This window comes from Salvelinus namaycush, chromosome 29 (genome assembly GCF_016432855.1).
Source record: "Salvelinus namaycush isolate Seneca chromosome 29, SaNama_1.0, whole genome shotgun sequence".
In the NCBI taxonomy this organism is placed as follows: Eukaryota; Metazoa; Chordata; class Actinopteri; order Salmoniformes; family Salmonidae; genus Salvelinus; species Salvelinus namaycush.
In genome coordinates this window covers 6,563,460-6,582,262 of record NC_052335.1, presented here as the reverse complement: position 1 = coordinate 6,582,262, position 18,803 = coordinate 6,563,460, and the positions used below count along the sequence as shown (strand labels likewise).

General features: G+C 42.2%; 1 protein-coding gene across 1 annotated transcript in view; it reads left to right on the top strand.

Moving 5' to 3' along the window:
* LOC120023938 (MAM domain-containing glycosylphosphatidylinositol anchor protein 2-like) overlaps window positions 1-18,803 on the top strand; it is a 207,350-nt gene that overhangs the window by 69,063 nt on the left and 119,484 nt on the right. The window contains exons 7-8 of the mRNA XM_038968041.1: window positions 17,605-17,696; window positions 17,782-18,019. Of these exons, the coding sequence (XP_038823969.1) occupies window positions 17,605-17,696; window positions 17,782-18,019 (330 nt within the window). The remainder of the gene's footprint in view (window positions 1-17,604; window positions 17,697-17,781; window positions 18,020-18,803) is intronic.

The following is an 18,803-nucleotide window of genomic DNA, read 5'->3' as shown; positions in this document are numbered from 1 at the left end:
GACTATTACACACACACGACTAATGTCTTAAAGCCAGGGAGAATAGTACACTCTCTTTACAGGGACAAGCACTTTGGCTCAACAAAACACGCAGGAGGTTGCATCATGATTCATATTCATAGAGGTAAATAAAATCCAGGTAACTGGAAAGGATCCTATTCACCAGTGCCCTAGTTACAATGTAATCAGTGTAACCTCTTTAGATCGTAGAAGAAAGAAAGAAATTGCGCGGCATAGTGGAGTGTAGTAAGTGTTTAAACAGTTCCTTCCATTGTCCTTCTGATAATGCAGAGTGGAAAAGTCTTCTGTGGAGCACAGGTAGGAGTGAAGAGCTTTGAAAAGAAACGTCTTACTGGATACAGTATTTATTGATCATGACTTCCTCTCACGCACAACCATGGTCCTGGTTCTGTGACAGAACTGTTCAGAGCGGTGAAGAGAACCAACTTCCAAAAGCCTTTTCATTAATAATGCATGGTGAATGTGTGTTTGTGCACGTTGACTTTCATTTTGTGCCTCGGTGCTCATGGTACTTAAGTGCTTTTAACTACTGCAGTGAGCTAAATCAGGGTCACACAGAGCGTTTCTTGGTAGTCTTAAACACATCTACTTTGAAACCAAAGTATACACCTCACACACATGGTTATGGGCTTAAAAAAAAAGACACATGTACCATGTCAGATATAGAGTTGAAATGTATTCCATTTTGAGTTTGTATCCCAATATGGCACTATATATACATCACAGAAGACTGAAATATAACAAAACTGTTTGAAATGAATAACATTCCAACCATGAGGTCAATAGAGGCCGATTTGGTCATTTGAATGCAGGAAAGGTCTACATTCAGTAAGTGTTTCTGAGCTGTTTTTTGTATTCAGGCTCTCTCCTCTCCTCCAGCATGGTCTCATAGACTAGACGTAACATAGTAAATTAAAATCTGGGACATAAAATGTGTATATTATGGCAAGAACAGCTCAAATAAGCAAAGAGAAGTGACAGTCCATCATTACTTTAAGACATGAAGGTCAGTCAATCCAGGTCAAGAACTTCGATTTTTTATTTCAAGTGCAGTCACAAAAACCATCAAGCGCTATGATAAAACTGGCTCTCATGAGGAAAGGAAGTTACCTCTGCTGCAGAGGATAAGTTCATTAGAATGAACTGCACCTCAGATTGCAGCCCAAATAAATACTTCACAGAGTTCATGTAACAGACACATCTCAACATCAACTGTTCAGCGGAGACTGCATGAATCAGGCCTACATGGATGAATTGCTGCAAAGAAACCCCTACTAAAGGACACCAATATGAAGAAGAGACTTGCTTGGGCCAAGAAACATGAGCAATGGACATTAGACCGGTGGAAATCTGTCCTTTGGTCTGATGGGTCCAAATTTGAGATTGTTGGTTCTAACCACCGTGTCTTTGTGAGACGCAGAGTAGGTGAACGGATGATCTCCACATGTGTAGTTCTCACCGTGAAGCATGGAGGAGGAGGTGTGGGGGTGCTTTGCTGGTGACACAGTCTGTGATTTATTTAGAATTCAAGGCACACCCTTGAATGAGTAGGTGTACCCAAACTTTTGACTGGTACTGTACATACATACATACACACATATAAACACACAAAAATAAATAACACAATATCACAACATACTGCCCCTTCCCTCCCACATCCTCTCATATCCCCTGTTGGCCAACATTCTTACTCCTGATAAATAGAAGGCAACTGTTCAAAAAAGGAAATTAAAGGCTGCCATCTCAAGAAAAAGTAATCAATACAACCTCTCAAAGTGTACCAAGATGTTACAGTGGGAGGTTTGGAGGATTTCCAATTAAGCAAGATCTGCAGGCGGCTATGAGGGAAGCAAACGCTACAGCGTCTGTTTTACTTTTAGTGAGACTAGGTAACAAAGATGGAACTCCAAATATAGCAATCAAAGGACAAGGCTGCAGGTCAAGATCTAGAATTTTAGGGAGAGTATTTAAAAAAAGGATGACCTAGACTCAGACAGCTTAGAACATGAATAAAACATATGGGTGTGGGTTGCCGGAGTGATTGGACATCTGTCACGTGTCATTTGTGTCTGGGAGGAATTTACAACATTTTTCTTTGGTGTAGTGAATTCTGTGCAAGACCTGTAACTGAACTAAACTTAATTAGTACATGAGGATGTGGAGTTACCCCTATGGGCCTCCTCCCACCAGTAAGGTCAAGTTCAAGTTCACTACCCCAGTCTGTCTTGATTTTGTTTATTGGAGAGGGTTCAGAGGAAAGCATAATGTCATATAATCTAGAAATCAGACCCTGCCGATTCCACAGCAAAAAATAAATTAAAAAAAGAGGTGGTTGTTACAAATAGGGCTTAGAAGAGAAGGGGCAGAAAGTCTAAAATGTTGACGATATTATCCCCAGATCAGTGAGGCACAAGTAAGAGCAGAAAGGGAGGATGATTGGCAGGAGTGTGCTTCTAATGAGCACCAGTTGTTACTTGAAGCATTGCACCAGACCATAATCTTTCGAATATTGGTTGCTCAATAGTAAAGCAGTACATTTGGAAGTGCCAATCCTCCATCATGTCTCTTTCTTTTAAGTTTTGCTCTATGTATCCTAGGTGATTTGCCTGCCCAGATAAAATGACTGACAAGCCTATCCAACTTGGTAAAAAATGATTTCGTCAGAAAGATTAATTCTGCCAGCTAAGGAGAGAGGCAGACTATCCCAGCGTTTTAAGCCTGCTTTAACTCATGTGACTAGACTTGCAAAGTTAGTTTTATGGAGGGTAGCCAGAGAATGTGTCATATTCACACCTAAATAGGGAAAACCAGAGGGCTCCAGGGGGAATTTGCTTGGCAGTGGGGTTGATCGGAAAACATTCATTTTTCTGAATGTTTCATTTGTAACCTGAGAATGATCCGAATGTGTCTAAAATATGCAGTATGTTATTGACAGAGTTCACAGGGTTAGTGATATATAACTGTAGATAATCTGCACTTTGAACACTTTGTGTTCTTCACCAGCTCGGTCGATTCCAGTGCATGATGATGATAATTTTAAGGCCATGAAAGCGGTTCTATCGGAACTGCAAAAAGGGAGCGGGGACATAAGACACCCTTGACCGGTCCCTCTGGAGAGGGGGAAGTATTTTGAATGTTGAGAGTTGGTGTGTACCCTAGCCATAGGAGAAGAATAGAGCAGACGTATCCATGAGAGGAAATTGGACCCAAAACCAACTCTTCCCAAAATCCTAAATAAATAATCCCACTCCACCTGGTCGAAAGCCTTCTACGCATCAAGAGAAACAACAATTTTGGGGTGTGGAGAGACAGAAGGAGAGAATTTAATGTTGAAAAGATGGCATACATTGGAAAACAGTTGTTTCCCTTTGATGAAACCTGTTTGATGATCAGATATGACATCCTGTAGGCAGGGTTCCAACCAGCATGCTAGAACCTTAGATAATAGTTTAACATCAGCGTTCAAAAGTGAAATGGGCCGATATCCACCACATTCCGCCGGATCTTTATCTTTTTTGAGTATAAGTTAGATAAAGGTTTGAGTTAGCATCGGGGGTAGAGAGCCCTGTGATATGGAGTCCGTGAACATATCTAATAATAATGGGGCGAGTTGATCTGAGAATGTTTTATACAAATCGACGGGGAAGCCATCAGGGCCTGGGGCCTTGCCAGTTTGCATTAACTTTAGACCCTTTGTTATCTCATCTAGATGCAGAAGGTTATCCAGAACTTTACTCATGTCCATATCAATGGATTGAATATCCAAAGTATCTAAAAAGTTCTCCATAGCCGTATTATCTGATGGGGATTTGGATTTGTAGAAGTTAGAATAAAATGACACAAAAGTTAATATTAGGGGGATCACTTGTAAGATTATGGGAAGAGTCATATACCTGAGAGATGAGATGCTGACTGGCGTTTAAGTTGGTTTGCCAAAAGGTGGCTGGCCTTGTTACCATATCCATAGTACGCCCCCTTAGTTTGTTGCAACAGAAACTCTGCTTTATCAGTGGAAGTCTTATGTAGCAAAATTTGAAATTGTGTTTTTTTTTTTTACATTTGGATAAAAGCAGAGACACAGAGCTGCAAAATGGTATATCATACTCTGCATTTGAGGAACAATTGGACAATTGGACTGCAAAAGCTCTTTCTACGTTCATGACCCAAATGAGTTGTGTTGATCCATGGCGCTTCCTCCACCCGGACACAAAAGACTTCTCCTACTTTTCTCATGTTCATCAAACCTACTCGCGCATAGACAACTTTTTTTTTTTTAGATAGTAACATTCTCCCCTCAGTTAAAACAACATATTCTGCTATAGTAATTTCAGAACATCCCCCCCCCCCCCCCCCCCCATTCTGGATTTAGCTCTTACTCCGAACGCAAAAAAAGAAGATTTAACACGACCCTATGTATTAATTCAAATGAATAAAAATGACGACACCTCCCCCTCTTCTTTGGGAGACGTTCAAAGTTGTATTAAGGGAAAATATCATTTCTTACAATGCTCATTATGTCAAACAAAGAACTGCATCGTCAAGAACTCGTGCACTCATGACAATAGACCGGCAATATTCAACTTTACCATCCCCTGAATTATACGCAGAGAGGCTGAAACTTGAAACTCAATTATTGATAAGAGGAGAAGTCAAATGAAAAAGAAAGAGGAAAAGAGAGATTGAGAGAGGAGCATCATGAAAAAAACATCTGAATGAAAAAAAAAAAATCCTTTAGAGAAACAGAAACAGAGCACAAGAATCTTTGGATAATGCCAACATACACCCCCCCCCCCCCCCCAGATCCCCCAACATTCCCAGCATAGACAAAAAATATATATAAAAGTGATACTACAATACCATTTATAGAAAGAAAAAAAAATCCTAAACTCGTCATTATGAACAAGATGAGCAGCAGGAATTATCTTCCTCAGCATCCGTTGATTACCTTAATGTGCTGTGAGGTCAAACCGACCTAGGAGAGAAGTTACATACACCCATGAAAAAATTAAATATGTCAGTAGGCAAGTGCACTAATTGGGTTTCGGTCACACTTTAAACAAAGAGTATAACCTTCAGCTTTAGTTATTTAACAATGTTAACAGCAATCAGTGGCATTTCAATGGCCATGATATAATGTAGTCCACTAGGTGTGGCCAAAGGGCAGAGTAATGACAAACATTCGAAATGAACCAGTAGGCTATGAAAACGGTCGGCCCCTGTCTTGGTAAATTATTACAAAACATCCTTAGGTGGAAACTATTAAATAACAACTAGCATTTTGGATATGTACAATTAAGCAAACGAACCATGGGTCTAAACTCTTCAGCTAGTGCAACAAACCTCTAGTGGATCGGTGGGTCCCCTGCGGGACGGTTGAGCTAACGCGGTTAGCATGAGGTTGTAAGTAACAAGAACATTTCCCAGGACATAGACATATCTGATATTGGCAGAAAGCTTAAATTCTTGTTAATCAAACTTTTTTTTTACAGAAATGCAATGGTTCATTGGAACAGTCTAAAACTTTGCACATACACTGCTGCCATCTAGTGGCCCAAATCTAAATTGCACCTGGGCTGGAATAATACATAATACATCTCTTGCATTTCAAAGATGACAGTAGAAAAAAAGTTTTTTTCTTCTTTGTATTATCTTTTACCAGATCTAATGTGTTATATTCTCCTACATTCATTTCATATTTCCACAAACTTTAACGTGTTTCCTTTCAAATGGTATCAAGAATATGAATATCCTTGCTTCATGTCCTGAGCTATAGGCAGTTAGATTTGGGTAAGTCATTTTAGGTGAAAATGTAAAAAATGGGCGGGTCCTTAAGAGGATTTATTAAACAAGAGTACAATTGGAAGAGAAGAGTGATAGTTTTAGACTCCAATGTGATAGTGGAGTCCAAGATAAAGTGAATGTGACTGAGGACTGACTATCAGTGACCAACATCATCAATTAAGGCCAACGTAAACCAGAGTAGTACAGAATGTCCATATAAAAAATACAATTAAAAAAACATCAAGTGGACCCCCAATGAAAAATGTACTGTGTGTATATATATACACTGCTCAAAAAAATAAAGGGAACACTTAAACAACACAATGTAACTCCAAGTCAATCACACTTCTGTGAAATCAAACTGTCCACTTAGGAAGCAACACTGATTGACAATAAATTTCACATGCTGTTGTGCAAATGGAATAGACAAAAGGTGGAAATTATAGGCAATTAGCAAGACACCCCCAATAAAGGAGTGATTCTGCAGGTGGTGACCACAGACCACTTCTCAGTTCCTATGCTTCCTGGCTGATGTTTTGGTCACTTTTGAATGCTGGCGGTGCTTTCACTCTAGTGGTAGCATGAGACGGAGTCTACAACCCACACAAGTGGCTCAGGTAGTGCAGCTCATCCAGGATGGCACATCAATGCGAGCTGTGGCAAGAATGTTTGCTGTGTCTGTCAGCGTAGTGTCCAGAGCATGGAGGCGCTACCAGGAGACAGGCCAGTACATCAGGAGACGTGGAGGAGGCCGTAGGAGGGCAACAACCCAGCAGCAGGACCGCTACCTCCGCCTTTGTGCAAGGAGGAGCACTGCCAGAGCCCTGCAAAATGACCTCCAGCAGGCCACAAATGTGCATGTGTCAGCATATGGTCTCACAAGGGCTCTGAGGATCTCATCTCGGTACCTAATGGCAGTCAGGCTACCTCTGGCGAGCACATGGAGGGCTGTGCGGCCCCACAAAGAAATTCCACCCCACACCATGACTGACCCACCGCCAAACCGGTCATGCTGGAGGATGTTGCAGGCAGCAGAACGTTCTCCACGGCGTCTCCAGACTCTGTCACGTCTGTCACATGTGCTCATGTGCTCAGTGTGAACCTGCTTTCATCTGTGAAGAGCACAGGGCGCCAGTGGCGAATTTGCCAATCTTGGTGTTCTCTGACAAATGCCAAACATCCTGCACGGTGTTGGGCTGTAAGCACAACCCCCACCTGTGGACGTCGGGCCCTCATACCACCCTCATGGAGTCTGTTTCTGACCGTTTGAGCAGACACATGCACATTTGTGGCCTGCTGGAGGTCATTTTGCAGGGCTCTGGCAGTGCACCTCCTTGCACAAAGGCGGAGGTAGCGGTCCTGCTGCTGGGTTGTTGCCCTCCTACGGCCTCCTCCACGTCTCCTGATGTACTGGCCTGTCTCCTGGTAGCGCCTCCATGCTCTGGACACTACGCTGACAGACACAGCAAACCTTCTTGCCACAGCTCGCATTGATGTGCCATCCTGGATGAGCTGCACTACCTGAGCCACTTGTGTGGGTTGTAGGCTCCGTCTCATGCTACCACTAGAGTGAAAGCACCGCCAGCATTCAAAAGTGACCAAAACATCAGCCAGGAAGCATAGGAACTGAGAAGTGGTCTGTGGTCACCACCTGCAGAACCACTCCTTTATTGGGGGTGTCTTGCTAATTGCCTATAATTTCCACCTGTTGTCTATTCCATTTGCACAACAGCATGTGAAATTTATTGTCAATCAGTGTTGCTTCCTAAGTGGACAGTTTGATTTCACAGAAGTGTGATTGACTTGGAGTTACATTGTGTTGTTTAAGTGTTCCCTTTATTTTTTTGAGCAGTGTATATATATACATCACGCAAATATCAGTAGACAGGATCGGAGTCTAACTACCGAGTAACATTAGTATCCGAAATAACCTAAAGGCAGACAAATTATCATGTGGGCTATAGATTGCCATAAGTGGAGCAGCAAGTTCAAAGCCTTAGTAAAAATGAATACATCAAAATGCTACCTCTTTAACAGCGATTGTCTTTGATTAAGAAACTAAACAAGATGAAATGAAAGTTTAAAGAGCAGTGAGAAAGCATAGTATGTCATTGTCAACAACACAAACTAGTTATGTGCTGCCTCAAACATACGTACTGTGGCCAGGATTATTTCCCGAGAAACGGACCGATAGATAGCCATAGATGTATGTAGCCTAGTGTCCACACGGTCACTTGGAGTAATGTTACTGACATAATACAGGCAGGTGAGAAATCATCCCAATCCAGGCATTCAATGTATGCGCTGTCGGTTGAAGAACTCTGCTTCTTCAGGAGTTTTAATAAAATGGACCTCGCCTTTGAAGGTGACACAGAGACGGGCAGGATAAATCAGCCCAAAGCGGATTCCCTTTTTGAAAAGAGTGGACTAGATCGTTGAATGCGGCTTGTTTCTTCGCCAGGCTGAAATCCTGGTAGAACTTGATCATGTTGCCTTGAAAAGTGATGTTGCCGTGTTCCCTTGGCCACCGAATGACGAGCTCCTTTTCTTTGTATCGATGGAACCGCACTGTGACGGGACGCGGTCGGCCGCCTGGGCGGGAATAAAAATCAAGTCTTCGACTTGTAGCTGCAGCGACTTATTAGCGGCGGCCACATCATCAAGCCTGGTTTCCAGCGTAGTGAGTTGGTCTCAACTTCAGGTCTCAACTTCGGCCAGTGTGGTAGTGTGACATGCCACAGAACCACGGATGGTTTCCATAGTTGCCTGAATTGGAGCCAGAGCAGCCACCAGTGAGTTATTCAGAAATTTGGTGAATTCTGCTGCCAAACTTTCACGTGATTTTGCCAGCTCTCTGACAAGGATTTCCAGTGTTATCGGGTTAGCACTATTGCCCGGAGTGGCTATTGAAGCCTTCAATGAAGGTGGGATGGTAGCCATTTTAGCTGATGTTGATTTGGTGGAGTGTGACATTTTTCCCGATCTTTTTTTACTAAGCGTGTGACTAGTTTGCTCATGTTAACTTAGGTCTATTACTGGGTTATTAAAATAACTTTTGAGGTCATGAGAAGTATACCTTTAGGCTAAATTGAGGATTAGTTGCAAAAAGTTGTCGCAGGAGAAACCTCGTGCATCTTCTTTCTACATCGCTCAACCGGAAGCCACTTTGCAACTACTTAGCATGTCAGCTAACCCTTCCCCTAACCCTAACCTTACCCTTTAACCTAACTCTTAACCCTAACCTAAACCCCTAAACTTAACCCTTAGCCTAGCTAACGTTACCCACAACAAATCGCAAATTCGTACCATATCATACGAATTGTAATTCGCAACATATCATACAAAATGGATGATGGACATCCACAAAGTAATACATACTATACATAATGTAACATATCATACTAATTTAAGTGGCACAGATTTTTATTTACTATGCTACATCTAACCATGAGTCCAGGTTGTCTCCTCACCTCTCCTCCCCTCTCCCGCTCCAATTTGCTAGGATTCTTCTTAATAAGTGACTCAGCCATTCTGTAGGACTCAATTTCTGTGCCTGGGCTATGCCTTCTCTGTATACCAATATGCTCCACCAGCTTACTCCACACCGCTTCTATAGTCGCATGTTCTTTTGAGGTATGGATGAAGTGCTGGAAGTGATGTAAGAACAGGCAGAGACAAGCAGAGTGTTGGGTTTACCCTCCAACAGTAAATGGGAAAGTTTTGTTTCTGAGCGGTGCCCGCGTTAAAGATTCACTGGGCCTTTGTAATGATTGTTGTTGTTGTTGCTGTATAGAGGTGTACGTGCATGCGTGCGTGCTTGCTTGCCTGTATCTCCTGTATCCTTGCTTGAGGAATGTGTGTAGAGTTTTGGTGAAGGATTTGGGGTTTGGTGGACAATATGTTTTCAAGAGGGGAGGCAGTCCACACTGTGTTGAACTTGAACTTGACTTGACAGTGTCAGAGTATTCACACTAGACAGTTAACTAAGGTAGAGTGAATTGTTACAGTATTAATCCAATGTTTGTACACTGACACCTTTGTGACACACATGCACGCACACACACGCACGCACGCACAAACACAACATAAAAAAACTAACCTATATTTATCTAGGCAAGTCAAATTCTTATTTACAATGACGGCCTACACCAGCCAAACCCAGACAACGCTGGGCCAATTGTACGCTGCCCTATCACGGCCGGTTGTGATACAGCCTGGAATCAAACCAGGGTGTCTGTAGTGACACATCAAGCACTGAGATGCAGTGCCTTAGATCGCTGCGCGACTCGGGAGCCTAGATGGGATCTGATTGGATTATAGTAGTCCATCCCCTAGGATACAGTCTGTGTACTAGTATTAATGGAATGGTGTAATAGATCAACTCAACACAGAGGCAACACAGAATAGCCTTTCACACTGTTAAGGTACACTGGTAGTATCCACTCTAAACCATTTCATTCACTGATTCCCCATACAGTACTTCTATGTGCTTGTATTGACTATTTATATGGTTGGAACCAAGTGTATACAGCTTCCACCATTGTGTAAATACGTCCAATAGAATACCTGTATTATATTATTGTCACGCCCTGGCCTTAGTATTCTTTGTTTTCTTTATTATTTTAGTTAGGTCAGGGTGTGACATGGGTATTTATGTGGGTTTTGTAGTGTCCAGGGTGATTGTAAGGTTTAGGGGGTTTATTTAGAGTAGTTGGGTTTATGTTTAGTATAGTTGTCTAGCTGTGTCTATGTTGGGTGTAGTTGTCTAGGAAAGTCTATGGTTGCCTGAATGGGTTCCCAATTAGAGACAGCTGGTTTCTGTTGTCTCTGATTGGGAGCCATATTTAGGGTAGCCATAGGCTTTAGTTTGTTGTGGGGAATTGTCTATGGTGAACGTTTGTAGCCTGTGTGTGTGCACTACGTTTATAGCTTCACGGTTGTTTTGTTAGTTTGTAAGTGTTTTGTTTCGTTTTGCCTTCTTCAATAATAAAAGGAAGATGGCTTATTTTCCACATGCTGCGTTTTGGTCCGTCTCTCCTCCACACGATCGTGACAATTATATCTCAGGAAAATTGCCTTTTCAACAGGATGACATACTAGGCTGTTCTATTGAGACCGTACAGACAGAGCGGTGATGTGGCTTTTCGTTAATACCTGATGTTTGAATTGTGAAGGTCACTGTCAATCCATGGATATATTGTGATTCAACACCACTTTTACAATATCAACAGACATAGTTACGTATGCAACTCATTTTGAACAATATTATATATAATATCAAAAGGGCTTTTGCTTATACTATAGTCGAACGCCTATACTATAGTCGATCCATGGCTATATTTTGAACAGCACCCCTTTTTCAATATCAACAGACATGTAATTACATACGCAACAAATGTTGAACAATACTATATATAATATCGAAAGAGTGTTCGTCTACACTATAGTCAAAAGCCTACAGTATAGTCGATCCATGGCTGTATGTGACCGACCGCCTTGATTCGGTCTTATGTAGCAAAATTTGAAATTGTGCAGAGACACAGAGCTACAAAATGGTATATCATACACTGCATGTGAGGAACAATGGGAAACAATGGTAACCTCCCTTTTTGAGAAAATGGCCTTTTAATGTTTTTGTACCGACTGGAGAGAGCTTTTTGGTCTACACCCATTCAACATCGTTCACACCCTCTTAAGCTTTAGCCCCCACCGAAACTCTGATCATTTTACTCGCCCTAGCAGAGCTGGTTAGGCTGTTTTCATGTTATCCAGAGCATTGGTGACTGTAACTGTGCTGCTGGCAAAAAAATGTATTATGCTTTTTTGCCGACCTTTAATTACATAGTTTATTCTGCACTCTGGCACATTCAGACGAGAGTGCTCTGAAATCGCAGTAGATGGCCAGACTGAATTTACGAACGCACCCGAAATGGTTACTTGCATCTGAGATGCGAATAATAAGATAATACACATAACGCTGGACTATCTTCCATGTGTACATCATTCATGGATGGACGAGTCTTCCTGTCACGGATGCCATGGTTGAACTTAGTTTGAAGATGTAATCCGGAGACAGGTGTTTTCTCCATCTCCTTAGCTCTCTTACTCGAATTCCACTGATTTCAAAACTTAACTCGGTCCTCCAGAAAGTGGAGAGCAACACTTATGCAGTTTTACTACGCAATACATTTAAAAAAGCTGCGTTAGACAGGATTACCTACACATACTGACCAGCTCAAATAGACAGAAGCGTGCTATATGGCAGACCAATCCAAACTCATCTCTCGCCATGTTCAGCCCACTCAATATTTCAGCCAATCATGGCTAGCGGGAAGGTTGTTGCCTTATTCTTTTGCTAAACCACCTAGGCTCATAATTTAACAAGTTTATTTTTATTTACAGATAGCATACAAGTTTATTAAGGCACATGAAAGTTCACATGTTCAAGAAGATATTTCTGCCCAAAAACACATTCTGATCAACAACAAAAAAGTTTACTTTCAAATGGCTCTCCTATGAAGTAGTGACCCGCGACATTACCCTAGTTTCCTGAAACGGGTCACATAATGTGATTCAGCACCACTTAAAAATTACTTGTTACAGTCCTAAAGCTGCTCCGGAGAGAAAAGTATGTCACAAAATTAAATGTGTGAAGATAAATTAACTGTGATCTAAGCCTTGCAGGAACCAACCCAGACAAGAATCAACCTCGGCCAAATTGTTTATTCAGAGCTATCTAATAAAACTCAGAGTTTTTTTTAATGGAAGCTTCTCTAAAGTCAAACATGTAAAGTGTGGTGTACCGCAGGGCGGCTGTCTAAGCCCTCTACTCTTTTCTATTTTTACCTATGACCTGCCACTGGCATTAAACAAAGTATGTGTGTCAATGTATGCTGATGATTCAATCATATACGCATCAGCAAACACAGCTACTAATGTCACTGAAACCCTTAACAAAAGGCTGCAGTCTGTTTTGGAATAGGTAGCCAGTAATAAACTGTTCCTGAACATCTCTAAAACTAAGAGCATTGTATTTGGTACAAATCATTCCCTAAGTTTAAGACCTCAGCTGAATCTGGTATCATGACGAGGCCCTTTCTCTCTCTCTCTCCTAAACCAGGTTTTGTTATCTCAGGTCATAAATTCTTGGCAGAGACTCTCTCCCCCTGGTCATGCAGAAAAAGAGGGAGAGAGCACAGAGAGAGAACAAAGGCCTTCACTTGGCCAAACTCCTAAATCCCCAAAATCAGAGAATTAAATAATATTTATACTTTTGAGAATGTGGGAATGGTCCGTGGACACATAAGGGACAGTTATGACAAGTGTGTTTCATTTGGTGATCTCATGAAGGACAGGAAACACACATAACGGTATCTTTTAAAGTGTACATTTCCCAGCTGTCAGGTTTACATCTAAATATTGTGAAACGTATGTGATTAAACATGAAACTATTTGTGAAAAAATGTAATGTTATATTATTAACATTCTAAATGAGAGTATGGATTTTCATATAAAGATTAACTAGTCAGTGGCCACACACCCGTGAGCCCAGACATCACATTAGGAATCATAGAACTGCCTCTTCTTTGACAGAGGATTAAACCCACTCCTGAAGAAATTTACACCAGACCAAAACATGCCGGGTGACGCTGGTGTGTGAAGTCTTTCAAACTACAACAAGCCAAAGAAACCCACGGTAAGCCGGACGTCTCTAAGACCACGCAAATCATAAGACTAGAAAACCATCCCACGTGGAGCATTAGCTACGCGGCTGGAGATGGTTAGACTCTGAGACTATATATTCACTACAGAAGGAGCAAATTCTAGACGACAAGAAATTCCGGTCTGCAGTTAGAAATTACGTTAACCTAGAACGAGAATACTGACAACCGCCGATGCATCAATCTATGAGAATCAAATCAAATCAATTTATATAGCCCTTCTTACATCAGCTGATATCTCAAAGTGCTGTACAGAAACCCAGCCTAAAACCTCAAACAGCAAGCAATGCAGGTGTAGAAGCACGGTGGCTAGGAAAAACTCCCTAGAAAGGCCAAAACCTAGGAAGAAACCTAGAGAGGAACCAGGCTATGAGGGGTGGCCAGTCCTCTTCTGGCTGTGCCGGTTGGAGATTATAACAGAACATGGCCAAGATGTTCAAATGTTTATAAATGACCTTCATGGTCAAATAATAATAATCACAGTAGTTGTCGAGGGTGCAGCAAGTCAGCACCTCAGGAGTAAATGTCAGTTGGCTTTTCATAGCCGATCATTAAGAGTATCTCTACCGCACCTGCTGTCTCTAGAGAGTTGAAAACAGCAGGTCTGGGACAGGTAGCACGTCCGGTGAACAGGTCAGGGTTCCATAGCCGCTGGCAGAACAGTTGAAACTGGATCAGCAGCACAGCCAGGTGGACTGGGGACAGCAAGGAGTCATCATGCCAGGTAGTCCTGAGGCATGGTCCTAGGGCTCAGGTCCTCTGAGAGACAGAAAGAAAGAGAGAATTAGAGAGAGCATACTTAAATTCACACAGGACACCGGATAAGACAGGAGAAGTACTCCAGATATAACAAACTGACCCTAGCCCCCCGACACATAAAGTACTGCAGCATAAATACTGGAGGCTGAGACAGGAGGGGTCAGGAGACACTGTGGCCCCATCCGATGATACCCCTGGACAGGGCCAAACAGGAAGGATATAACCCCACCCACTTTGCCAAAGCACAGCCCCCACACCACTAGAGGGATATCTTCAGCCACCAACTTACCATCCTGAGACAAGGCCGAGTATAGCCCACAAAGATCTCCGCTACGGCACAACCCAAGGGGAGGCGCCAACCCAGACAGGAAGATCACGTCAGTCACTCAACCCACTCAAGTAACGCACCCCTCTTAGGGACGGCATGAAAGAGCACCAGTAAGCCAGTGACTCAGCCCCTGTAATAGGGTTAGAGGCAGAGAATCCCAGTGGAGAGAGGGGAACCGGCCAGGCAGAGACAGCAAGGGTGGTTCGTTGCTCCAGAGCCTTTTCCGTTCACCTTCACACTCCTGGGCCAGACTACACTCAATCATATGACCCACTGAAGAGATGAGTCTTCAGTAAAGACTTAAAGGCTGAACATTTCTGAGAATATTTCTGAATGCTGCTCTGAAGTATCCATTCTAACCACCAGAGCCGCGAAAGACTTACCAGAGACTCTGATGAACCCTACAAGACGATCGAGGATTCCCAACAGAGAAGCCAACAACGACATACGGGCGTAAATATATATATACATTGCAATTATTCTCGAATGAGCGGCCGTTCATGTGGAAAGGGTTAGCATTTCAATGAATATAATTATAGGCTATGTGTAATGAATCCATTTTGTCTTTCCCGCTCTTTCTCAGTCCCACCCCTTTCCTTTTGTCTACCAAGCTGTCATATCTGTTTAGCCCACTAGGGACTTTTCTATCATTGTTAGTAACCAATATCTACTGTTTGTTTGTTATGTATTTCTGTGATAATTTAGTTAGTTAGTAAATAAATAAATAAGCCAATTTGTATATTGCTGATTCATTATGGAAACTAGGGTTCGTGCATATAACCAAGAATTGTACGACGTTCAGATGAGACCGAAAGAAAGTAAATAATAATTAATGATGACTGAAATGTAAGAGCTCTTTAGATCTCTAAGAATTCATTCGGAAAACGGAACTCCTTAAATAAACTTCTCCATGGTGCCCCAGGTTATTAATGCATTAATTGTTACATGATTTAATTCAATCACGTAATCAATTAAACGTTAGGTATTAGATTTGACAAAATAGCATGTCATCACATTAAGGATACTAAAGATACAACACTGGTAATGAATGGTGTAGCTGTTGAACAAGTTGAGGAGACTAAATTACTTGGTGTTACCTTAGATTGGAAACTGTCATGGTCAAAATATATAGATCCAATGGTTGTAAAGATGGGGAGAGGTTTGTACGTGATAAAGAGATGCTCTGCTTTTTTTGACACCACACTCCAAAAAGCAAGTCCTACAGGCTCTAGTTTTGTCATTTTTTTACTATTGTCCAGTCGTGTGGTCGAGTCCTGCAAGGAAAGACCTAGTTTAGCAGCAACTGACCCAGAACAGAGCGGCATGTGTTGCACTTCATTGTATTCAGAGGGCTAATGTAAATACTGCATGCCAGTGTCTCTTGGCTGAGAGTTGAGGAGAGACTGACTGCATCACTTCGTCTTTTTGTAAGAAACATTACAATTCCAAATTCTTTGCATAGTCAACATACACACAGCTCTGACACACACACACTTACCACACCAGACATGCCACCAGGGGTATTTTCACAGTTCAAGAAAGCAAATTCAAGAAAGCATACAGTATTATATAGAACCATTATTGCATGGATCTCCCATCTCATTTAATGAACAGAAAACCTGGTTTCAAAAAACTGATAAAGCAACACCTCACGGCACAACACCTCTCCTCTATTTGACCTGGATAGTTTGTGTGTATGTATTGATATGTGTGTATGTAATGATATGTAGGCTATGTGGGCCTTTTGTAAATTGATGTAGTTCTGTCCTTGAGCTGTTCTTGTCTGTTAGTGTTCTGTATTAGCTCATGTTTCATGTTTTGTGTGGACCCCAGGAACAGTAGCTGCTGTTTTTGCAACAGCTAATGGGGATCCTAATAAAAAATCAAGTACCAACATTTGTTGAGACGTGTCAGGAACAGTCTTCAGTCTTTCACCCACCTGCTGACATTGGTTTGAGTCTGGTTTGAGTCTGGTTTCTTAGTGTGCAGGCTTGTGTCACTCTCTTTCCCTCTGTGCCCCCCCCCACCCCCCTTCTTCCCTCTGCTCGGCTCTAGCATCGCAATGTTTTGCACATTCAATTTCCTGTGTTTAAATCTGACATGCAGGTTTTGTATTCATTTTTCTTTTTCGCCAAACTGAATATGATAATGTCTCAAGGGAATTGCTAGATGAAAAGATTTCTGTAGCGCCATCTTTTTTGTGTGTGTGTGCAGACGAGATGAATTGTACAGCAGCAGAGTTGGGAAACAATGCAACATAGATTAGAATGAAATCAGCCCGCTTTTCTTTTCGCTCTGATTTGATGACGCTGTTTAAAAGCTAAACTGGATTAGCCATAAGTATCTTTCCATTGATATTTCTCAAATGTTCTGCTTTCTGTGTGTGTGTGTGTGTGTGTGTGTGTGTGTGTGTGTGTGTGTGTGTGTGTGTGTGTGTGTGTGTGTGTGTGTGTGTGTGTGTGTGTGTGTGTGTGTGTGTGTGTGTGTGTGTGTGTGTGTGTGTGTGTGTGTGTTCGTGTAATGACTTCCTCTCCAATCAATGAATGCAACACTTGTTTGATTGGATGAATCACATCTCAGACAGACTGTGACTGGATAAAGTGAATCTCAGACAAACATACAGTATTTCAGTCTGATCAGCCAGCAGTTTGCTACTTTACAATTTGACGCCCAATTCAAAATCAATTTACTGCACCCTTCTAAAAATGTGTTGCACTGTTGCTGACCCCATGCTGCCTTTAACCTCTCAACTGTTGTGTTTGTTGTCTCAAGAGGTCGGGGAAAAGCAAAAATACACATTTCCTTTCTAAAAAAGGGAAACCATTTTCTCCATTATTGTTCTACAAATAGCAGAAAAACACTTAAGTGTATCTTTTGTCTACAGTGTCAAATAAAGTTCAATGTGGAATTACTCCTGTGGCTGCCACTTAAACACACACATGGATTGTACCTCTCTCACTTTCTGGTGTGTCTGTCTGTATGTTCTCTCCACAGCGCTGAAGAAGGGGCGTTTCTGGATCACCCCTGACCCCTACCACAATGACGACAACATCCAAATTGGCCGCGAGGTCAAGATCTCCTGCCAGGTAAGAACATACACACACACACACACAAACACAAACACACACAATCCCCTTTTCACACGCATACTCAACTATCCACTCTTTCCAGGTGGAGGCCACGCCCCCTGAGGAGCTGACATTTGGTTGGCTGAAGAACGGGCGCGCCATGCGTAGCTCTGAGCGAATGGTGATCACCCAGACGGACCCTGACATTTCCCCAGGCACCACCAACCTGGACATCATTGACCTGAAGTTCACTGACTTTGGCACCTACACCTGTGTGGCTGCGCTGAAGGGAGGGGGCATACCTGAGATCAGCATAGACGTCAACATCTCCTCCACTACTGGTGAGTCTCACACACCGCCATGTCAGAGCAGGAGATTGACTTATACACTTCTCCACACTCAGCAATAACACACACACATCAGCATTTCGCCACTGTGGCGGATAGAGACTTCCGTAAGACTACACAGTGTATGCATCCCAAATTGCATCCTATAGCCTATACTGTATAGTGCACTACTTTTGACCAGAGCTGTATGGGCCTTGGTCAAAAGTAGTGCACTATATAGGGAATAGGGTGCCATTTGGGATGTACACAGACACATGCATGCATACAGTACATCATCAAGACTAACACACACACACACACACACACACACACACACACACACACACACACACACACACACACACACACACACACACACACACACACACACACACACACACACACACACAGCAATAGAAATGTTCTCTTCTGCTGAAACATACACACTCTGGAGAAATACACTTTCATAATTCCTCTATTTCCCACAAACACATAAAATGGTAACCTATTGAATTTGCCCCTATCAATTAGCATGTGGTATTGTTTCCACAATGTGACCTATTTCCTACCCCAAACTAATCCGAACCAAACATCCAATCCTGTTGCCTGGTATCCAAACTCAATTTATGGGCTTCACCACAAATTTCACCATGATCCCTATATAGTGTACCTCTTTTGACCTGGGCTCTGATCAAAATTACTGCACTAAATAGGGAATAGGGTGCCATTTGGAATGTTACCATTTGGAATGCAGACATGCTCCAAAACTAAATCCATTCCTTTCATCTAATTGGCTGCT